Below are 25,444 nucleotides of genomic sequence, written 5' to 3'. Positions count from 1 at the left end.
GAGTTGAAAAATGAAATAACAATCTTGGGAAATAGAGTCGACTAAATGGAAGAAAAGATCAGTGATATCGAAGACAGAAATCTAAAACTAAATCAGAAGGAAAAAGAGAGAAACCGAGAATGAAAAATAATGAAAGAGAAATAAAAGAACTAGCTGATACCATCAGGAGAGGAAACATAAGAATAATGGGAATTCTCGAAGGGAAGGAAAAGGAGCAGGGAATAGAAAGCATGTTCAGACAAACAGTTGATGAGAATTTCCCAAATCTAAGGAATGAGCTGGAGCTTGGAATTCAAGAGTTCAATAGAACACTGAATAATCTAAACATAAAAAGGCCTTCACTAAGATGCATCATATTAAAATTATCAAAAAGCAATGACAAAGACAGAATTCAAGGGCAACCAGGGAAAAGAAGACAGAAATCTATAAAGGAAAACCCATTCGATTATCCTCGGACTTCTCAGCACAAACCTTACAAGCCAGAAAGGAGTGGAATCAAATATTCAAAATATTAAATGAAAGGAACTACCAGCCAAGAATAATGTATCCAGCGAAGCTCTCCTTTAGATATGAAGAAGTAAAGACCATTCCAGACATTCAGATATTCAGGGTATTCTCCACTACGAGGCCTGCACTACAGGAAATACTGAAAGGGGTCAGCTCACCTAAAATAAAATGACCAAAAAAAAAAAAAAACACAAACATAATTAGGGGTAAGGTGACTATCAGGCTGATAAAAGCAAAGAAGTGCAACACTTACTAGGAACAGGGCATTATAAGCTTAAAATAAGAAGATATTTGCTATAGCAAGATAGTAATAAACATTCATCATACATAGGGACAAACTGAGACAACAATGACTGAAAAGGACAAGTCAAAGATCCAAATTCGCAAAGGGGAATGTAGATAAGGCATGCATAGAAGAAAAGGGACAACTGTATATATATATAACTATCCTTTACATATTCGTAATGGTAATCATACACCAAAGATTTAGAACCAAAGTATATAACATAAAACAAGAAGGACCAGAGGGAAAACCCACAAAAGCCAACCAAAATAAAGAAAACAGAAACACAAGGACAAGGAAGCAATGGAAACATTGAGCTACCAGAAAGCAAAAGATAAAATGGCTATAAGATGACCTCATATTTCAATAATCACCCTAAATGTAAATGGACTGCACTCTCCAATAAAAAGGCAGAGTTGAAGATTAGATCAAAAAAATAAAACCCAACCATATGCTGCCTCTGAGACACATCTCAGTTCCAAAGACAAATATAGACTCAAAGTGAAAGGGTGGAAAATGATATTTCAAGCAAATGGAGAAAAGCAGGAGTAACAGTACTAATATTGGATGAAATAGACTTCAAAATAAAAAGGTAAAGAAAAGATACTTCATAACGATAAAGGGAATCATGCACCGAGAAGACATAACATTTATTAATATCGGTGCTCCCAATCAGGGAGCCCCAAAATATATAAAGCAATTACCAACAGAACTAAAGGGAGAAACAGACCAAAACATTATTGTAGTAGGGGAACTAAATACCTCACTGTCAGACATGGACAGATCATCCAAACAGAAAATCAATAAGGAAATAACATCTTTAAATGATACATTAGACCAACTGGACGTAATTGACATTTACAGTACCTTCCATCCCAAAACAGGTGCTTATACATTCTTCTCTAGTGCACATGGAACATTCCCAAGGATTGACCACATACTGGGACACAGAGATACCCTCATATAAGAGGCTGGAAATCATACCAACCATATTCTCTGATCATAATGCTTTGAAATTAGAGATCAACTGTAAAAAGAAAGCAGAAAGAACCACACATACACGGAGATTAAACAACATGTTACTGAAGAATAACTGGGTCAGAGAAGAAATAATAAGAGAGATCAAGAAGTACATAGAAACAAATGATAATGATAGTACAACATATCAAAACTTCTGAGACACAGCAAAAGTAGTCATAAGAGGAAAGTTCATATCATTACAGGCCTAAATCCAAAGAAAAGAAGGAGCCCAAATAAACCTAACACTTCACAAACTAGAAAAGGAAGAACAAATGAAGCTAAAGTCAGCAGAAGGAAAGGGATAATCAAAATTAGAGCAGAAATAAATGACATTGAAAACAAACAAAAAATATATAAAAAATAGATGCAACAAAGAGCTGGTTCTTTGAGAAGGTTAATAAAATTGACAAATCCCTGGCTAGCCTCACCAAAGAAAAAAGAGAAAGGACACAAATAAACAAAATCACAGATGAAAGAGGGAAAATTATGACAGACACTGCAGAAATACAAAGGATCATAAAAGAATACTATGAAAAAGTATATAACACCAAATTTAATAACCTAGAAGAAATGGACCAGTACTTAGAAAAATACAACCTTCCTAGACTGAATCAAGAAGAACTGGAAAATCTAAAGAGACTGATCAGCAGTATGGAAATTGAAACAATCATCAAAAACCTACCAAAAAGTAAAAGTCCAGGACCAGATGGCTTCACCGGTTAATTCTACCAAACATTCAAAGAAGATTTAATACCTATTCTCCTCAAACTCTTCCAAACAATCGAAGAGGAGGCAATACTTCCCAACACATTTTATGAGGCCAATATTACTCTGATACCAAAACCTGGTAAAGATAACACAAAAAAAGAAAACTACAGACCAATATCTCTCATGAACACAGATGTAAAAATCCTAAATAAGATACTAGAGAATTGAATACAGCAACATATTAAAAAAATTATACACAATCAAAAGGGCTTCATCCCAGGGGCACAGGGATGGTTCAACATACACCAATCGATACACCACATGAACAAATTAAAAATAAGAATCATATGATCATATCAATAGATGCAGAAAAAGCCTTCAACAAGATATAGCATCCATTTATGATCAAAACACTTAATAAAATCAGTATAGAAGAAAAATACCTTAATATAATAAAGGCCATATATGACAAACCCTCAGCCAACATTATACTTAATGGTGAAAAACTAAAAACTTTTTTCTCTATGATCAGGAACAAGACAAAGCTGTCCACTATTGTCACTGTTATTCATTATAACATTGGAGGTTCTGGTGAGTGCAATCAGGCAAGAGAAAGGTATAAAAGGCATCCAAATAAGAAATGAAGAAGTCAGACTCACTATTTGCGGATGATATGATTCTCTATATAGAAAACCCTAAAGACTCCACAAGAACATTACTAGAAACAATAAGCAAATACGGTAAAGTTTCTTGATACAAAATCAATGTTCAAAAATCCATAGCATTCCTGTACTCTAATAATGAAATGTCAGAAATAGGAGTGGAAAAAATAATTCCTTTGGCAATTGTAACAAAAAGAATAAAGTACCTAGGAATAAATCTAACGAAACATGTGAAGGACCTATGTAATGAAAACTATAAGACCCTATTAAAAGAAATCAAAGAAGATACAAAGAAATGGAGAGATATTTCGAGTTCTTGGATTGGAAGAATAAACATAGTTAAAATGGTCTTATTATCTAAAGCATTATACAGATTTAATGCAATCCCCAACAAAATCCCATCATTATTTTTTAAAGAAATACAAGAACAACAACAACAAAAACATTACATTTGTATGGAAGCACAAAAGACTCTGAGTTGCCAAAGCCATCCTGAGAAAAAAGAATGAGGTTGGAGGCATCACTCCGCCCAATTTCAAACTATACTACAAAGCGATGATGATCAAAACAGCATGGTATTGGCAGCAAAACAGACATACGGACCAGTGGAACAGAATCAAGAGTCCAGAATTAAACCCATATTTATATGGGCAAATAATTTTCAACAAAAAAGCCAAAAACATACACTGGAGAAAGAAAAGCCTCTTCAAAAAATGGTGTTGAGAAAACTGGAAAGCCACCTGCAAAAGAATGAAACTAGACTGTTGTCTATCGCCACATACCAAAATTAATACAAAATGGATTAAGGACCTGAATATAAGACCTGAAACAATATAATGCATAGAAGAAAACATAGGAACTAAACTCTAGGACCTTGGACTTAAAGAGGATTTTAGGAATTTGACCTCTAAGGCAAAAGAAGTAAAAGCAAAAATAAATGAATGGGACTATATCAAACTAAAAAGCTTCTAGTCAGCAAAAGAAACCATCAACAAGGTAAAGAGATAGTCATCCAAATGGGAAAATATATTTGCAAGCAATGCCTTCGATAAGGGCCTAATATCCAAAATATACAAAGAACTCATACGACTCAATAACAACAACAACAAAAAACAAATGATCCAATCAAAGAATGGGCAGAGAACCTGAACAGACACTTCTCCCTAGAGGACATACAAATGGCCAACAAATATATGAAAAGATGCTTACCATCGCTAGCTATTAGGGAAATGTGAATCAAAACCACAATACCATCTCACACCTGTTAGAATAGCTATAATCAACAGAACAAGTAATAACAAATGTTGGAGAGGATGCGGAGAAATAGGAAGCCTCATACACTGCTGGTGGGACTGCAAATTAGTGGAGCCACTATAGAAAATTGTATGGTAGTTCCTCAAAAAACTAAGAATTGACCTACTATTTGATTCAGCAATATCTCTACTGGGTATTTACCCCAAAGATTTGAAAACTCATATCCAAAAAGATATTTGCACACCAATGTTCATAGCAGTATTATTCATGGTGGCCAAGACTTGGAAGCAATCGAAGTGTCCTATGATAGATTATTGGCTAAAGAAGCGGTGGTACACATATACAATGGAATATTACTCAGCCATAAGAAGAGATGAAATACTGCCATTTGTGACAACATGGACAGACCTTGAGATATTCATACTAAGTAAAATAAGCCAGACAGAAAAAGTTGAAAATCACATGATATCACTTATATGTGTGATATAAACCTAAAAGCAACAAATGAACAGAACAAACAAACAGAGACTCAAGGACATGGACAATGGATTATTGGTTACCAGAGGGGAGGGGTTGGGTGGAAGGGGAGGGGAAAGAATAAATAAAAAGTTAAAAAAATAAATTAAAAAAATACAATATCTCAATGATCTTAGCATATACTAAGAGTGCAATAAAGATGCCTAAAACATGTATTCTAAGTGAGATCATATTAACAGACATATGGGGTCCACATTAAAGGAAAACCATTATTCTGACTGTTCAGATTATATGAAAAGACAGGCTCCTACTTAGAGAATCACACTTTAAAAAAAGTACTCATAAAGGTAAAGAATTTAGAAACATACATTAGGAGGAGCTATAAAAATATATTTGAAATAAGGAAATATACTAAAAATCCACTGATAATCCACTTTTTAGTATATTTATATATAAGAATAAAATACTAGGATGAAATGAGAATATACTAAGAAAAAAAATAATAAGATTTATTTTACAAAAAGAATGTTGGCTTTTTATAGGTCAAAAGAATTTATAAGGAGTAGGTTTTCTGCTCAATACAGAAAGGTATTTTCAAGTAATTAGAATTGTTTAAAATGGAACAACATCACAGTGTGCCCCACATCACCCCCATCGGTTAAAGCACACCTAAGGCACTGTACCATTGGTTAATATACTAATGATTTCTGAAGTTGGGAAATGGGTACAAAAGGATTCATTAGTATTTGTATTTTTTTTGAAATTTTCCATAATTAAAATTTTTCTTAACAAAATTAAGATTCCTTCTTCAAACTCTCCCTAGTATCAAAAACCCTGAAATTTTAATGACATGCTCCTCTATTTTCTACTACAAAATCACTGGCATATGTGGTATTATAAGTTCTAGATCTTTGTCTCCCTTTGATGTAGTTGAGAAAAGTTACATCTTTATTTTCTAATAAATGAGCACTTTGAATACAGAGGATAGGTTTATTTTAACTATAATACGTAATCCCCCAAACTACATACATCTTGCCCTATCCTGATAGTAGACTGACAAATATAATCTCATTCTTCAGGAGTGAATAGTTGTTTTTTAATGTCTTTAAAGTATAAAATATGTGTTCTAAAGTATTGGTTAACTAATTTTAATTTATTTTAATATGAATGGCTAATGTAACCTAAATCTATGACAGCTAAATTGCAAAACCAATAGAAAGGTATTTCTCACAATAAACAACTTTTAAGTACCACAGATGTTTGATAGAGGTATATAGAAGACAGCTAAAAAGAGTCATGATCTAATTACTCAGTAATAAATCAGAAGCTTCTAGGTAATATTAATATGCGAAGACATTTTTCCCTACCTAAAGGATGTTTATAAAAACCATTTCTACTGCAATCACAGAAGGCAAAATTTAAACAAATCATGGGCATTTTGTTGATGACATTTGCATTGGGAGAGCTTTATCATCTAGATTTTTCAGGATTTCATATCCAAGACCAAAGTCTGTGCTACACCAATGTTTTAAATAGCTTAATTAATAAATTGAAGAGCTAAATTAATAAATTCAGGCTCCTTTTTCTTAGTTTTTTGCCAACTCTCCATTTCTACTGTATTATCATTAACTACCATAAAGAACTTATAAGTATTTTTGCAGTGAATTAATGACTTAAATTTTATTTTGTGTCTAGCATGCCTTGGATGTTTCATTTAATTTATCTGTTTTTAACCTTATATTCCTGTGTAACTGTTTAATGTTTATCTGGCTCACTAGACTGTAAACTTCAAGAGGGCAGAGACCAAACCTGTTTTGCCATCACTGTTATTTCCTTACATCTGACGTTTAGTAGGCACACAATACATATTTGATGATTAAATGAAAGAATAATTTGAAAAGGTCTATATTTCTCTTGAAGCCTAATTTTATCTTTTTTGAAAATTATTTGGTCTGTCTGGCCTTACTCTAAAACTTATAACTTCCAATCCTTAAAAATTTAACAGTGGTATTGGATTAGGTGTTAATATCCAAAATATACAAACAACTTATAAAACTCAATAACAACAACAACAACAAAACACTCCTATTTAAAAAGGGACAGAGAAACTAAATAGACATTTTTCCAAAGAAGACATCCAATGACCAACAAGTACATGAAAAGATGCTCAACATCTTACCATTAGGGAAATGCAAATCAAAATCAATGAGATATCACCTCACAACTGTTAGAATAACTATTATCAAAATTGAGTAACAGACAAGTAATAACAAGTATTGGCAAGAATATGAAAAAAAAGGGAACCTTTGTGCACTGCTAGTAGAACCGCGAATTGTTTCAGCCACTATGGAAAACAGTATGGAGGTTCCTCATATAATTAAAAATAGAACTAACTATCTTATGACCCAGCAATTCCAGTTCTGGGTATCTACCCAAAAGAAATGAAAACAGGATATCAAGGACATATCTGCACTCTCATGTTTATTGCAGCATTATTCACAATAGCTAAGATATAAAAACAACCTAAGTGCCTATAAACAATATAAGTGAATAAAGATGTGGTATATATGTATATGAGTATATGTCTATATATAATGAAATACTCAGCCATAAGAAAGAAGGAAATCCTGCCCTTTGCAATGATGTGGATGAAACTTGAGGACTCTGTGCTGAGATACAAAGACAAATCTGTAATGATATCATTTACATGTGGAATCTAAAAAAAAGAAAGAAAAAAGCCAAACTCATAAAAACAGAAAGGAAAGTAAACTGGTGGTTACTAAGAGTGAGGGTAGGGTCTGGGAGTAGGGGAAATAGGAGAGACGTTTAAGGGTACAAACTTGTGAATAGTAGAGAAATAAGGCCTGAAGATCTAATGTATAGTATAGTGATTATCGACAACAATATTGTATTATAAACATCAAACATACTAAGACTATGTCTTAAAAAAAGGAATGATAATTAAAAAAAATGAAAATTTAAAAAGAAATGCAAAAAAGAAATGATAATTATATGACGTGATAAAGGTGATAGCTAACCCTACAATGACAATCATAGTGCAACATATAAATATATCGAATCAAAATGTTATCCACCTTAAATTTTTTTAAAAATTAACAATGGTAACATTTTTGAAATGTTGTTGCCAGAACAAATTTTAATAAGATGTATAGATTTTCTCTTATATATTTTGCTACTCATAAAAAACTATCTATTCCTAGAGATTTCATTTCAGCTAGCATGCTATTTCAGCCAAGTCAAATTTTACTTTGTGTGGCCATCCCAGATTTAAGTGCCATTACTTCCTAACACAAGACTGAATTCTCCTTCTGTGAAAAATTTTAAATAAGCACATGTTTCTCATGCAGTGTGATTTGTCACACTGCTCCATGGATACATGACATGAGATGGAAATACAAAACTGGGCCTAGCCCTATGCAGCACAAATCAAAAGGCTAATTTCTCTTCCTTCCGGATGATGCGATAGTATCACAGGGTTGTCAGCAAGACGCATCTATTTTCTGTTGCTATCTGAAAGAAAAGTGAGCACACGCAATTACTGATTTTCAAAAAGCACTTTTTAAAGGGTAACATTATAATTTATCTATTTCTTAAAAGGGGTTTTTAAAAAACAGTGGCTCAGAGACAGTGGCCACTATGTCATTTACCCAAAGATGGCTAGATTCTGATGCACAGAATTTATCAGATATCATTCATTTTACTTTCCAGTCAGATAGAAATTAATATATTTAAGAGCAATAACAATGATCAAATAGGCTAAGAGATAGAAACTAAATATCCATACCTCTGAAGCCTAGAGTACTTTACTGAGTTTCAATATCAGATAGAGTTTTTTTGTTGTTATTTAGACTTTGGTGAGAATTTGCTGTTATTTATAAAATATATTCACAAGATATTTTATAGGTGATAGTCCAATATTATGTCATAATTTAACAGCACCTTCTCTTTAAGTCATTGTTCAGGAGTGAACACTGAATTAAAAGTAAAGAAATGAACATATTTTAAAATATATTTATGCTATGCAATATAAAACCAAAGCATAAAAAAGTAAGATAACGGCTTAAAAGCAAGTCCATGTGGTATAATGTAACCTATATTATAAAAATAAGTTGGTGTTCTTCTTGAGGTGTCCACAAAGTAGCAGGGCAGGTAAACAAACCAAAAAAAGGGTGCGGGGGGAAACTGTTGCTTACTTGCAGTTGAAGAAAGCAACAGACCTCTGGCCTCAGATTCTGGTGGTATTTCTTGATGGTTTTTTGACTCCTGAATCTTTTCCTCCTCTTGGCTGGGTATTGCAGACATACCCATTGAGTTTTCTCTGCCAACTGAAATTAAGATTTTAAAAGACACCATCCTCTCAAAATCACTTCTTTCTTCTCAGAAAACTCACCATATGTTCAGCTATGCAAGTTTAAGTTTTGCTATTGTTTCCATTTCAATGCCTAGTGAAATCTTTTTACTCTGCATTACATAGTTATCAGAAAATGACTTTTTATTCTCACAGCAGGCCGTGTGTGAATAGTATTCCTATAAAGTATATTCATTGCTTCGTAAAATCAAGGCCATAATTTAACACCACAGTATGAATCAAATGACTTATTCAAGATATTTTTCTTTTAGATTCTAAATAGAAACTCTGATAATCTGGTGGTTTGCCTTCATCAACAGGGGAAATTGACTAAAATGTCATTTAAACAATACTTTATGTGACTTCATGAAAATATGAGAATCAAAGAAATATATATATACCTATAAATGAAGAAAAATTCGCTATTTTGCTGCTTTTTATTAAGAATCAAGTTGTTTTTATGTCTTCTTCAGGAATAAATATCTCCAACCTAGCTCAATAATGATTCCAATTTTATAATATATGCTCACGAGTGCTACTTGTATTTAGGATTTCAAAGTTTAAGTGTTTGTATTTCATTTTTAGGGATCAGGCATAGTACAGCCATTCTTAAATGGTAGTAATTCATACTATGATTGTCAGATTTTAGAGACCTCATCAGCAACAAAAAAATTATACAAATATCTGATTCTACATAATATTAAATAATAGCAACTATTTCTTAATACCACGATTGCAGTCAATAATTTAAGATGACTCATAAAACATATATAAGCATGAGAAGGCAATAAAAACTCATAGGTAGGGCTAATGGGAATTAGCAAAACTTAATCATGTGACGTGATGGCACAGATTATACAACACTGGTGTCTGAAGAATTGCCCGTGACCATGTTGTCACTTATAGCCTTCAAAGATTATAAGATATAGTTTCAGATGATAATAAGCTTTTAAACACCAAACCCTTTAAAATACAAGGTTTTGTATGTGGTTTGTTTACAATGTAATGCTTATGCACTGGATATTGATGCTAATAAAGAAACTTTAAAACATTAAAAGATATAACTAGAAATAACTAGAAACATGTCTGCTGAGGGTAAATAAATACTTGGAAAGGAAAAAATCTAAAAGATTCCTAAGTATAATTTAAGGTCCATTTTATCATGATCCAATTAAAAGATCCATAGTTAAGGGTTGACATTATTTACAAATAATGTAGAAATCCCGCATTTACAAAGACAAGATAAACTCTCTTCCAGTCTCTGCCATAAGCATAAAAATAAATCAACAGATAAGATGTGGCTTTGACATTAATAGGGTTTACAACCCAGAGGGAGAACATGTAAATAATTGTATATATTGACGAGTGCTATAACAGACACATGCACAGAGTGCCTAGGGAGGAAAGAAAAGAAAACAATTAATGTGCCAATCTAGAAATTAGAAACAAGCACAGAAAGGCTTGTACAACAGGCTGTGAAATGGGAATAAGCATTTCTCATCTCTATACCCTCCCCACTGGCTTCTCAAGATTCTACTTCATTTTCAAAAACATGTCAAAAATTTTTTATAAACATACTGGTTGCTTTAATAGTAGGAAATCCAGGGCCTAGAAGATATTTTCTGGAAAGGTCATCTAGGATGTTCCTATCCTTCTGTACAGAAGGCTGCCCACTTTGTCTTTGGGCCTGGTTGATCACAGACAGAAGTCCAAAATCCAAATACCAAGTGACCCTCCAGTGGATTCACAACCTATTCTAAATTGGAGTAAATGTTGCTTTCTTTATCTCACTTTCACTGTTTAAAAAGGAATGTGAAAATTGTCAATCATAACAGAAAATAAAACCTGTGATGAAAGAGAAAGAACCAGAATTTTCCAGCTGGAAATACCATTAAAAGGTATATACACGTATAGCTGGAATTGAATGATTAATTTATTCACTTCAAACAGTGTCTCATTATACTCAAAAATTTAGTTGTATTGAGATCCACCAGATAGAAAGTTTGTAACTCTATGAAGTGAGCAAGTAAAAATTTTTGTTTTATTAAACACCAGGTATTTAAAAAGTAAAACAGTTAAAACGTACACAATAGCAATGTGACATATTATGGCATGTATATTATAAATCTATAAAGTCTAATACCTAAAACATATTTTTGTCATTTTTTTAAATAAGTTCACAATATACATATTTGGGATCTGATGAATTAGGTATATGTCAGTATTTCATTTAGATTTTGAAACATGGATGATCTTAGCAGAATAGTATGAAGCAAAAATAAATTTTCCAAACATATTTCAATAAAATCTCCCATAAGACCTGAACCTGAAATTTCTCTAGCTGTAATAAAAATGTAACATTTGAATCATTCTTCAGTCCTGCATTTTTTCAGATTATTATTACACCAAGCCTCACAATTTGTATACAGAGGTTGGCTAATTCCATAAAACTGGGCTGGAATTAGCACAAGAGAATTATTATGTATAATTATTGTACACAATTAAGTCTCTGTTATGATACTTAAAAAGCTTAGACATATTCTCTCCTATCAAGATGTTCTAAAAAAGTAACAAACAGTGCAATGCAGTTAATGAAAAATCACAAATTATATTGGTATCGCATTCTTTAAATAATACCTAGCACAGTGTGGTTTTATTAAATGGGATTATAAAGGTGGGCTTATTATCTGAACAATGGGAAATAAAACTTCCAAATCTTCCATATATCCAGAAAATCCATTGAAAAGTTTCCCCATGGACTCTGTATGTACATGTAAGTACATGAAGTCAGATCTCTTCATATTTTTCTTATATATAAGGTTCATAGCACTCATTGTAAAATTCAAACTCATGGAAGAGAGAATGAAGAGGTTTTGTGGCACAAGCTAGATAGCACAGCTAAATGGTAGTGGGATAAATGATTTTTTTTTTTTTTTTTTTTAGGCAAGGCAACCTTTGGTTAACCCCATAAATTGCAAGGACCTTGTCAGCTTACAATCCCTTATTTTTCATTTTTTACACTTACAGCACCTGATCCTCCTAGGTGGTCTCTGATCCTGGTATTCACCAGGCCCAACCCTGCTTAGCTTCTGAGATCAGGATAAATGACTTTTATTATAAATTCTCAATACACATTTGATTAATTAAACCAAATTTTAACCAAATTGTAGATAAAGAAACCAAGTCACAGAGAAGTGACATGCCCAAAATGATAAAAGAGGTATCACTTGTCTTCTAGGAATCTATCAACTCTATTTAAGTTATAAAGGATATACCATGATGAATTAGAGAAGAAAACAATGAAATTGAAAACATAAACTCAATAGAAAAAAAATCAATGAAACTAAAAGCTGGTTCTTAGAAAAGATCAATAAAATCAACAAGACTTTAGTCAGGCTAACCTAGCAAAAAACAAAAAGACAGAAATTACTAACATCAGAAATGGAAGAAAGGACATCACCACATATACTACGGACATTAAAATTACAAAAAGGAATATTATGAACAACTCTACGTCCACAAATTTGATAATCTAAATGAAATGGACCAACTTCTTTAAAGACACAATTTATCAAAACTCACACAAGAAAAAAACATACAATCTGAATAGGCTAATATCTATTAAAGAAATTAAATCAATATTTAATAAACTTTCAAAGTGGAAAGAACCAGGCCCAGATGGTTCATTGGAGAATTCTACCAAACATTTAAGGAAGAAATTACAGTAATTCACTACAATCTCTTTCAGAGTAAAGAAGCAGAGGAAATACATCCTAACTCATTCTATCAGGTCATATTACCCTAATGCCAAAACCAGACAAAAACATCACAAGATAATAAAACTATAAACCAATACCTCTGATGAACAGATATAAAAATCCTCAACAAAATATCAGCAAATTGAATCCAACAATTGATAAAAAGATTAATAGACCAAGTGAGATTTATTCCAGGTATACAAGGCTGGTTCAACATTTAAAAATCAATTAATGTAAGGATTTTGAGGACAGTAAAAATATTTTGTAGATACATGTCATTATACATATTGTCCAAAGCCATAGAATGTACACCACTAAGACTGAACTATAATGTTACAATGAACTTTGAGTGATTATAATATGTCAATGCAGGTTCATCGATTGTAACAAATGTACTATTTGGTGAGGGCTTTTGAAGGGGTAAGCTGTGCATATGTGGGAACAAGAGGTATACGGAAAATCACTGTTCCCCTAAATTTTTCTGTGAACCTTAAACTGTTCATATCTGAGTCTCCATCAATGTAGCTAACACAGGTCCCTCTGCCCTGGTTATTCTCTGAGCCCACCCTACCCAATGTGCGGGCCCACCCAAGCTCCTTCCAGTGGATTTTCCATACAAGTGGCCTGTCTTGGCTCATGCTTCAGACTTTCCTAAAGTCTCACAAAGGTTCACAAAAGCTAAACAAGCAATGTTTGGCCTTGGCATGCCCCGTACCTCTTCCTGAACAGCCCCCAAGCTCAGCACTAGCGGCAGCCAACCTATGTTTGTGGCTTGGCCTCTGGAGGCACTTCCAAGCCCAGCATGGATGGCAGCCATTACAGATTGCTTGGCGGCTCATGACAGGTGGCCCTGGGCAGGGTGCAGGCTGCAGCTGAACTTGGCCTTTGGCAGGGCCCCTCCCAGGAGGCCCCAGCCTGCACACTTAGTGGCCAGCATCGGTCTGAGCCAGAGCACCACCTGGGGTCATATCTACATCTCAAGATGACACACCCAAATGGCAGACAGGGCAGGCACCAGAGCCCTGCTAAAGCAAATCCTGCTCTGTAAGGTCAGCCTCTGCAAAGCAACTTCTCCACTGGTCAAGGCTAGTTCTCACAACCAATCAGCCTGAGGGTCAATGTTTCCCACTGATGAGCAAACAGCAACCAGTGCTCAACTACAATAAGAGGACACACACAACCCACACAAGGGACATACTTGGAGCATTGGGCTGATGTAGTCAGGGAAGACTGTTACCTCTGGGACCCACAGCACACCTACTATGGAAGGCCACTCTACTAAGACTGGGAGACATAGCAGACCTACTTAACACACAGAAAAGAACACAAGTAGGCAGCCAAAATGAGAAGGTAAACATGTCCCAAATGAAAGCACAGAACAAAGCTCCAGAAAAAGAACTAAACAAAATGGAGATAAGCAATCTACCAGATGCAGAGTTCAAAACACTTGTCATAAGGATGCTCAATGAACTTAGGGAAAGAGTAAATGAACTCAGTGAGAACTTTAACAAAGAGATAAAAAACATAAAAAAAAAAAGTATGAAATGAAGAATACCTTATGAGGAATTAACAGTAGATTAGATGAAGCAGAGGGTCGAATCAGTGATTTAGAAGATAAGGTTTCAGAAAACACCTAATCAGCAACAAGAAAAAAGAATCTGAAAATGTGAGCATAATTTAAAGGGCCTCTGAGACAACATCAGCATACCAACATTCGTGCCATAGGGATACCAGAAGAGAGAGGGCAAGGAATTGAAAACCTATTTCAAAAAGTAATGTCAGAAAAGTTCCCTAACCTGGGGAAGGAAATAGACATACAAGGTCAGGAAGCTCAGAGAGTGCCAAGAAAGAGGTCCATGCCAAGACACATCATCATTAAAAAGCCAAAGGTTAAAGACAAAGAGAGAATCTTAAAAGCAGCAAGGCAAAAGCAGTTAGTTACCTACAAGGGAGCTCCCATAAGACTGTCAGCTGAATTCTCCACAGCAATTTTGCAAGCCAGAGGGGGTTAGCACCAAATAAGGAGCTACAACTAAGATTACTCTACTCAGCAAAGCTATCATTTAGAATCAAAGGACAGATAAAGAGCTTCCCAGACATGAAAAAGCTAGAGTACATCATCACCAAGCCAGTATGTTAGAAGGACTTCTTTAAGAAGAAGAAGAAAAGAGGATCAAAACAGAAAAAAAGATCATTCATTCAAAACCTATGCTGAATAATAAAATGGCAATAACTACATATCTATCAGCAATTACTTTTAATTTCAATGGATTAAATGCTCCAATCAAAAGATAGGGTGGATAAATGGATAAGAAAACAAGACCCTTACATATGCTGCCTACAAGAGATTCACTTCAGATCGAAAGACACACTCAGACTGAAAGTAAGGGGTGAAAAATATGTTTCATGAAAATAAAAATTAAAAAAAAATTAAAAAAAAAAAACAAATGCTGGGTAGCAATACTTATACCAGACAAAATAGACTTTAAAACAAAGACTATAACAAGAGACAAAGAAAACTCCAGTTATACCGCTTCTGAGTATTTATCCAAAGAAAACCCAAAACAAAACACTGCTTTGAAGGGACATGTGAATCTATATGTTCATTGCAGCATTATTCACAATAGCCAAGATATGAAAGCAACTTGGGTGTTTGTCAGTGGATGAATGGATAAAGAAGAGGTGGTACATATGTATAATGGAATATTTCTCAGCCATAAAAAAAAAGGAATGAAATCGTGCCATCTGCAACAACATGAATCCCCAACCTTTTTGGAACCAGGGACTGGTGCTTCTATGAGAATCTAATGCCTGATGATCTGAGGTGGAGCTGAGGTGGTGAGGCTAGCACTAGGGAGTGGCTGCAAATACAAATGAAGCTTTGTGCACTTGCCTGCAACTCACGTGCTGTGTGGCCTGGTTCTTTATAGGCCATGGACCGGTACCCACCTGTGGCCTAAATTTTGGGACCTTTGACCTAGAGGGTATTGTGCTGAGTGTAGTAAGTCAGACAGAGAAAGACAAATGTTACATGTAGAATCTAGAGAACAGAATAAGCAGGCAGCAGAAACAAGCTTATAGATGCAGAGAGCATTTTGATGGTTATCAGATTTGGCAGTGGGAGAATAGGTGAAGAGGGGAGGGGATTAAGAGGTACAAATTTGTAGTTGCAGAATAGTCATAGGGTTGTAGCATGTAGCATGGGAAATACGGTCAGCAGTATTGTAATAACTATGTATGGTGTCAGATGGGTGCTGGATTTATTGGGATGTGATCACTTCATAAGTTATATAAATATTTAATCACTGTATTATACTCCTGAAACTAATATTGTATGTCAACTATAATTGAAAAAATATAAATATAAAAATAAAAAATATTCTGTCACTCATTACAAAGCACTGTAAGACACAGTTCCTTACATTTTGAGTCACTGATCTCTTTGAAAACCTAAAGAAGGTCATGAGCTTCTTCCCACTGCAAATGCACACTTATGCATAACTGCACATAGTTTATTTACTAAACATATGCTCACCTACAATTTCGAAAGCTCCATAGACTCAGACTGAAAGTACTGACTCTAACACAAGTTATTATTCTCATTTACAGATGACAAGACAGAGGTTCAATGAGGCTAATTAACTAGATTAGGGACATACTGCTGCATGTGGAAATAAAACCCAGACATTCCTGATACAGACTCCCATTCAGTTTATGCTACACATTCATTCATTCAAAATCTATGCTGAGCCAAGCACTTTGCTGTGTCCTGGGGATACAATGGTAGCAAACATTTCAATTTGATACTTTATGGTGACAGAAGCCCCCAACGAATGCTGTGAGGTTGCTTCTAACTTAGTAAACAGAAAGGATGTCAGGAAATCATTTAAATTCCATTCTAGTCATCATGAATTCAATGTTATCAGACTGAGCTTCAAAACATCATATATATTCTCCAAACTTACTGAAAATCTATTTTAGTGGTTTGTTCTTCACTGTTATGAGAAATAATTAGATATAATCTGTTAATTTTATGCTCAGTATCTGATTTAAGAGTTTTTCATACCTTACAATGAGATGTTTTGTAAGGAAATTGGCGACAAGTTGAGAAGTTCAAAGGCAAGGCTCATTTTAACAAGATATTTTGTGTGTTTGAATTACGGAAACCTAGTCTTTCCTCCTGTGTGTTTCCTCTGCTTTCACACAGAACACTTCACTTCTGACACTTCTAGTCATCGAATGTGTGGGGATCTTCCTCATAATAAACAATTCTGTGACACCAGCTGGGTGTCCTACAATTTAACTTATTTCTAACTTCATCTACCTGGATGGAGATAGCATCAGATCCCATAGATTAAGGGCTCAGTCTCATGAGACTGTCCCTACTTCAGATGCCAATAATTGTGCTTCTAACTGACCAGCTGCAAATCTAAGGTTCCCACATGTGCCTCCGTGGGTTCCATTAATTCATTAGAGCAGCTCACAGAACTCAGAGAAATACATTTACAAGTTTAAAAAGATGTGATAAAAGATACAGATGAATAGCCAGATGAAGAGATACACAGGGTGAGGTTTGGGAGGGTCATGACCACAGGACAGGAGCCTCTATCACCGTGGAGTTGGGGTACATCACCCTCCCAGTATGTAGATGTGCTCACCAATCTGGAAGCTCCCCAAACTGCTGGAATTTCATGGAGGTTTCCTCATGTAAGCATGATCAATCATTAAGTCCATTTCTAGTCCCTCTCCCCTCTCCGAAGTAGTTGGGGGAGTGGGGCTGAAAATTCCAAGTTTCTAATCATGGTCTTTTGGGTAACCAGCTCCTATCCACAAGCCCACCCAGCGTTGCCTCAATAGAACAAAAGAAGCTCCCAGTGCTTTTATAACTTAGGAAATGACACAGGTTTTAGGAGCCCTGTGTCTGGGGTGAGGTCAAAGACCAAATATTAGAACAAGAGATACTTCTAGTTTCCTAATCACTTAGGGATTTATAAAGGTTTCAGAAGCTCTGTGTCAGGAACCAGGGGACAGAGACCAATGCGTACATATTTTTTTTCCATATCTCACACTGCTTTCGACATTTTTGTTAACACTTGTTTTCTTGATCTGGCAGAAAATTCAACATTACCCGGAAAATTAAGGAAAAACATGGGTAAAGACCAATATCTGCACAAAACAGAATCTCCAATGGTGCACACCAGCACAGCAAACAGGAGTCTGCACAAAAGCCATTTTTTGTGCTTTCTTTTGTTGAAGTGTGCTGTGTCTAATGATTAATTAGAGTCAAAATAGATCTCTTAGGGAAGTTGTATCAACTGATTCTGCAGGTATAGTTTCGTTACAGTCCGAGGTGGGGATAATCCAAACTTGATACAGAAGTCAAAGGGCTCATTGTGCACACATGGATTTCTTTAATTTTGTGGTTCTCATCTAGTGAAAATGGGAGAAAGTAATACTAGAAACTATATTCTGAAGGAATGGTACTTTCACCCCCTTCCTCAGAATTCCTAGGATTCATGATGCTCCAATAAAATTTCCATAGCAATGTCTCCAGCACTCTTGCCCTTATTAAAACAGGAAGTGTCTGTGCTATATTTAGAAATGAAATCTTAGAGTTAACAGTTCTTGGAACAGTATATTTCTGTACAAATGTTGACATTAATGATACTGGTGACGAGACTCCCTGGATCAATAAGAACTTCTAGACCAATCTGGGTGTCTACAGTAGTAGGGAAAGAACCATTTTTGCAAACTTTCGGTATCAATTTTTTCAAAGATTCTGAGAATACTAATAAGTAACATATAGAACACTCTACCTCAAGACAGCCAGATCTTGAAAATGTCAGCCAAGGCCACAAAAAGTCAGCTGATTTGTAGCAATGTTCCAAGGATTCTGGCTTGAAGGCCCTGTCAATAGGTGTCTCCATATATACTTACACTACTTCCTATAAAATGGGTTCTCTGCCTTTAATTCTATTAAGTGCTTCTTCCCACTGAATCCATGAGAGAGAGAATCTCTCCCCTAACCTGTCCATGACTCTATCCAGGCTCTTGACTTCCCATATAATGATGAGAATATAAGGAGCTATACGTAATGTATTGGGCTAAAACATCACATTAGCGCAAAATTGTGTTGTAGTCATTTTTACAGATTGAAAATAATCAGTGAAAAAGTAAGGAAGTTTTAAGTTTCCTTTTAATTTGAAAGTCTAGAATCCTTTGGAATATAGTAGTTGCCCCTAATCTGTAGTTTTGCTTTCCACAGTTTCAGTTACCCGTGGTTAATTGTAGTTGGAAAATATTAAATGGAACATTCCAGAAATAAACAATTCATAATTTTTTTCTTAAATATATAATTATGTAATTATGAAAGTGGTTGCCATTTTACACTCCCTCTATCAATGTATTAATGATATCACCTAACTTTTAATTTTTCTCCTATCTTAAGAGTATATAAATGTTATCTCAATTGTTCTTAATTTGCATTTCCCTCTCATTCTTTTATATATTTATTAGCCATTTATATTTTTCTTCTATAAAATTCTTGTATATGTAATTTTCCCACATTCTTTTAGGCCGTTTGTTCTCTGCTAGTTGATTTTTAGGAGTTCATTACATATTCTATATACTAAGCATTTGGTGATTATACGTAAAGCATTTATCTTCTCTCTGACACTAGTCTTTTCACTCTTGGTGAAGTCTTTTTTCATTAAAAGTTCTAAATTTTAACATAGTCTCATTTATTAATCTTTCCTTAGAGGTTGTACTTTTGATATCTTAAATCCTTGCCTACATCAGAGCCATATTCTCCTATATTTTTAAATGTTTTACATTTTATCTTTCTCAGTTAATTTTTAAATCCAACTGAATTGGAATTTTTTGTTCAGTGTGAAGTAGAAAATCCACTTTTTTTTCCTTAATATGAATAACGAATTGTGCTAACACCATTTATTGAATATCCACTTTTTTCCCATTGACTTGTGAAGCCAACTTGGTCATGTATCAAGTTTCCATAAACGAATGTATCTATTCCTATATTCTCTGCTCTGTTCCATCAGTCTATTTAACTGTCTCTTTGTGCAATATCCTGCCATCTAATTATCATAGCTTTATAATAAGTCTTGATAGCTTACAAGTTAAGGCAACTTCTTCACCTCACAACATTTCATAAGTTTTAAAACTGTGTACCATTCTGAGTAGCATGATGAAATCTTGGACCATCTTGCTCTGTCCCACCTGGGACATGAATCATCCCCTTGTCCAATGTATCCATGCTGTGTATGCTACCCACCCATTAGTCACTTAGTAGTCAGATTCACTGTCACAGCACTGCAGTGCCTATGTTCGTTATCCTTATTTTTCTTAATAATGCCATATTCACATAACTTTTATTACAGTATAGTTATAATTGTTCTATTTTACTATCTTATTGTTAACTCCTTACTGATCCTAATTCATAACTTAAACTTTATCATAGGTATGTATGTATAAGAAAAAAAAATAGAATATATAGGTTCTGGTACTATCCATGGTTTTAGGCATCCACTGTGAGTTTTGGAACATATTCCGCATAATTAAAAGGGGACTACTGAGGAGAAACAATCTTATCAGTACTGAGGTTAATAGCTTTATAGTATTTTTGAAAATCCTCCCATTTTTTGTTTTCAAATGAAAAGTGATATCTGCAATGAATGTCTAGTATCTATTAGAATGTTCATAAACGTTAACTTAATGAACAAACAGAATTACATGCTTATCCTCCTGGGTTAATCCAAGTAAGAACAGCTTGCTGATCACAGGAATTTTCATCTAATCATAAGAATAACGTGTGAGAACTAAGCATGATAGCTGATAGTTCAGAATCAGGAGAAGGAGAAGCTCTCTGTGTGGCCAGGACAAACAGGAATCTCTAGGCAATTCCCCACAAAACTGGCAAATACTGCCAAAACTACACTATATGTATTGATGAAAATCATTTCTTCTTTTTTAAAATAAAAAGCATATTAAATTGCTTTTTATATATAAAAGACTATGGCTCCATCTTTTTGTTTAAAAATATACTTTTAGTATATTTAGAGAAGGTAGATAAATATGTAAAACACACACCTTCATAGAAAAAATCATGAAAATATACACATCAAAATATATATTTTTTAAATTTCTGGATAGATTGCATAGTATATTTTCAAAATTTCCACAATTACAGTTGTTTTTATAATAAAAATAAAAGGGAAAAAAGAAATTATATAAACAGATTATAGATGCCTATCAACCAGTTTAATCAATATAAAATCTATCCCAGCCCTATTTGCTATAAGTTTTTAAATGTATTCACAATCACTGGGGTATATTCAATTCATATTTCAAAAACATTGTTAAATAATAAGAGTGCCATCTCAAGACAATAAGCAATGTTTATCTACTTTTCAAAGTGGTAGTGATGATAGAACCAATGCTTTGTAGAATGTGGCACAAAATAGCTGCCTACAAATATTAGCTATTATTACTAAACCAAGAACTTTCTAAATACATTTATTAGCTGGATCCCTGACAGCTAGATAGGGAAGGTGTTACTATTATCTTGGTTACACAAACACAGAAACCAAAGTTCTTTGATGTTAACTAGGATGATACAGCTGGTAAGTAGAGAAGAAAACTCAAAGCATCCATGCTCTAATAAGATAATTAAATTGTAGAGCCTGAAAAAAAGAATGACATGGTTTCTATTGGTTCTATTAGTAGGAACACCCTAGGTTGACAAATGTGGCCTTCTATTATCTCTCTCTTGTATACTGCCACAAGTTACTTTTTCTTCTACTCATATTTTTTTCTAATTATCATTATCTCTTCTTTCTCATCTTGTCTTCACTACTACTTCTTTAGTATTATTTCTCCTTTCTTCCTCAGCTCTTCCAGCTGTCCCCTGCTAGCTATTTCTCACTGCTTTTCTTCTACTCCACCCTCTACCTTTCTGTTTTCTCTCAAGTCATCTGTTTCTCTTCAGAGCTCCAGAAACAGATGGCATACCCATTTTGTTGGGTAGGAGAGCCACTCTGTGCCAGCCTGTGAAAAAACAGAGGATAGAGGGTGTGGTGGTATGTATGGCAGTAAGTTAAGGTGTACCAGCCCAACAATTCACAAAATTTTAAATATGGCAACTAAAGGCTGAAAAAGAAGCCATACAGATATCATAAAGAGCAGGGCCAGATATACTGTCAAGTTAAATCAAACTCTTTTTATTCTTATGTGAAACTATCTTCTGTAGGATATTATATAAATATGTGTATCTATAAAATATCCTACAAATATGAGATTGTATATAATACATAATATATGTGTATTATAATATATATTACATATAATATATAAAGAATAGGTAGACTTTGACAAGAACAGATAAGTTAAATAAGAGTCAAACTAAGAAAATCAACTAGATTTTGATTAAGCCAAAATCCGTGGAATGACATCAGGGAAAAATTAAACAGCAAACTAAATTTTAACAACACAGTTACCTCATTACCTTTTGTGTTCGAGCAAAAACATTCTAAGTTTAAGTCATTTAAGTAAAGTCTTCAGATCCTTACTTCAATTTGCTAAAGAACCTAAATTTAGATATGAGAGAAACCAGTTTCAAAATATTCACATTTCTGTCCTATCCTTAAACATTTTTTTCCAAATCCTGTTTTTAATACAAATACCATTTGTGTTGGCCTTTTTCCCATTTCATTTTATACTGTGAGGATTAAAAATTAATAGCAATGAAGCTGAGACTGTTTCTAACAGCCCCATCCTCTCTCAGTGTACATGGAAATCTTAAATAACAAAATACAAGCACATACACAGACACACACACACACACACACACACACACACACACCCAACTTAAAAAACTATAAAGGAGTCTAATATAGCAAAAACTCTTTACCTAATATCAAGTAACTGAGAATTTGAGATAAGAGGTCTTCATTGTTTTTTTTTTTAATCTTTCTAGAATAACAACCATAAAAAGCCTAACAGCAGAAATTTGCTTAGTAAAAGTATAGTGAAATTATCAGACACTAAACACAAAATATCACAAAGCAAATCAAAATGGCAGTAGTATTTCAGAGTAAACGTACATTTGATGACTCGTGGATAGAAGAAAACATTCTCATTTTTGGTATAAATAACTGGTTTTGCCTGTCCATCTGACTGAAGTCCAACAAACAATCCTGGGCTCTTTGTAGATTCCAGGCTTATGGATGCATTTTCCAAGTTCTTCTTAATTTTAAAATGACAGTCAATATCTCCTGTCCCCTACAATCAATACAACATGATTTCATAAACATTAATAAACACCGACAGAAAGAATTTAAAACAGGTCACTTCACAAAAATATAATTTTGCTTTATTTTCAAATCCTCATGAGAAATCTAGAACCTTCTGCATAAATTTCACTATGTGCTTCATCCTGTTCCATAAAATCCAGAAACATATACCATGTGATTGGCTGACAGCTTGGACAGAGGGCTCTGAATCTCAGAGAAGCTTCAACTAAGGACAGTGCAGTGTATGTTGAATTCTGTTTCAGAGTTGCCCACCTCTGTAGGTGAATAGAGAATACTAAAACGTCAAATTTCCTTTTGGAAAATAATATAATGAAGGAAAAGAAGAGAATTCTTACCATAAGTCCATTTACACTTAAACACAAACCAATTTTCTGTGCTAGTCCACATTTTCTGGATTAAATTTTCACCAATAAATAGAGTTCACGTAAATTACTCAAAGACTGAATAACAAAACATTCAAAAATTAGAAGCCTAGGATTAATCTGCAACACCCTTCAGATCGTCAAAATCACCTCTTTTTTATGGCATTTATAATCTAATACTAGAAAAACGTCACCTTTTTCACTTTTAATTGCTTTAAAGTTTTATTATAAGATTTATGAGTTCTAGAAAATAAATTTTGTTAGAATGAATTAAAATTTCCAATAGCAACTATTATTTTGTTTGTAAAAAATAATTATATTCTGATCTCTACCCTCTTGTAGGTAAGAACAAAGTGTTTATTGTCTGTCTCTCTCTCAAAATATAAATATAAGTTAAGCGACTTGTATCTTCTGTTCTTGTTATGGATACAATAAAACTCTGGCTTTGATTTGCACATGGCCAAGTAGAGGACACAACCACATATACAAATAATCATAATCGTATGTAAGGCCAATAGAATAGAGATGGACTCCTTGGATTTGAGGAGGAAAAAAAGGCACTAAACTCAGGAGAATCAGAAAGGACTTCCTGGAGAAGGTGGAGCTAATTAGAGGAAAGTGGGGATTGGGGTAGGAGGTAGGGAATTTCAGGCAAAGCATGAACAAAGGCTGAAGGGCAACAGGCGGCATGTGTATGAACAAGTTTCTTGATGTTGCTGAACAACGAAAGGAAGAAGGTGAGTGCAAAAAGGTCGGATCGATTTGTATCCTACAGAGGGGGTCTGGGCCTCATCTTAGATCATGGGAGCCAGTGAAAGATTTTAATCAGAGTAGTAATATGAACAGATCTCAAATTGTCTTCAGGAAATTTCTTAAATGTCTCTCTAATGCCTCTATAAAGGAAAAAATTCATTATCGACACAATCATCTACCCCTTTGCAGTTTTCTAATAATGATCAACAGCATCTCAATTCTCTCCTGTTCTTCAAGGATATAGTCTTTGAACTCCCTTTTATTATTTTTTAAGTAGACTTTCTTTTTCAGAACAGTTTTAGATTTAGAGAAAAATGGAGAAAGTAATACAGAGTTCCCATCTACCCACAACCACTTTCTCCTATTATTAACATATTACATTACATTAGTATGATATATTTGTTATAGTTAATGAACCAGTGCTGATATATTATTGTTAACTTCATTGAGACTTCCTTAATTTTTACTTAATATGTACTTTATGTCCAGAGTCCTGTTCAGGATATATTACAATTAGTGATCATTTCTCTTTAGGCTCCTCTTGGTTGTGGCAGTTTCTCAGCCTTTCCTTGTTTTTGATGACTTTGACAGTTTTGAGAAGTACTGGTCAGATATTTTGTAGAATGCCCCTCAATGGGAATGTGTCTGATGCCTTCCTCATTAGACTGGGGTTATGAGATATCGGGAAGAAGACTACAAAGGTAAAGTACCATTTTCATCACATCATATCAAGGGTACACAATATCAACATGACTTAAATCTGCTGCTGTTAACCTTGATCACATGGCTAGGGTAGTGTTTATAGGGTTCCTCTACTGCAAAGTCACTATTTTTAACCCCTCTTTCCATGTTGTACTCTTTGGAAGGAAGTCACTATGTGCAGCCCATTCTAAAGGGACAGGAGTTATGCTCCACCTCCTTAAAGGCAGAGCATTTTACATAATTTATCTGGAATTCATCTGC

At 34.2% G+C, this 25,444-nt stretch overlaps 1 protein-coding gene across 3 annotated transcripts in view; it reads right to left on the bottom strand.

Annotated features, from left to right (window-relative positions):
- Window positions 1-8,109: 8,109 nt before the first annotated feature.
- LOC105291429 overlaps window positions 8,110-25,444 on the bottom strand; it is a 73,735-nt gene continuing 56,400 nt past the window's right edge. For all 3 annotated transcript variants that reach the window (XM_023530036.1, XM_023530035.1, XM_023530037.1), the window contains 3 exons: window positions 23,157-23,334; window positions 9,126-9,257; window positions 8,110-8,442 (listed from right to left, as the gene is read on the bottom strand). In XM_023530036.1, the coding sequence (XP_023385804.1) occupies window positions 8,426-8,442; window positions 9,126-9,257; window positions 23,157-23,334 (327 nt within the window). In that variant the 3' untranslated portion in view covers window positions 8,110-8,425. The remainder of the gene's footprint in view (window positions 8,443-9,125; window positions 9,258-23,156; window positions 23,335-25,444) is intronic.

This window comes from Pteropus vampyrus, unplaced genomic scaffold (genome assembly GCF_000151845.1).
Source record: "Pteropus vampyrus isolate Shadow unplaced genomic scaffold, Pvam_2.0 Scaffold45, whole genome shotgun sequence".
Lineage (NCBI taxonomy): Eukaryota > Metazoa > Chordata > Mammalia > Chiroptera > Pteropodidae > Pteropus > Pteropus vampyrus.
Note: the sequence above shows the minus strand (reverse complement) of the source record. Positions and strands in the feature narration are given on the sequence as shown.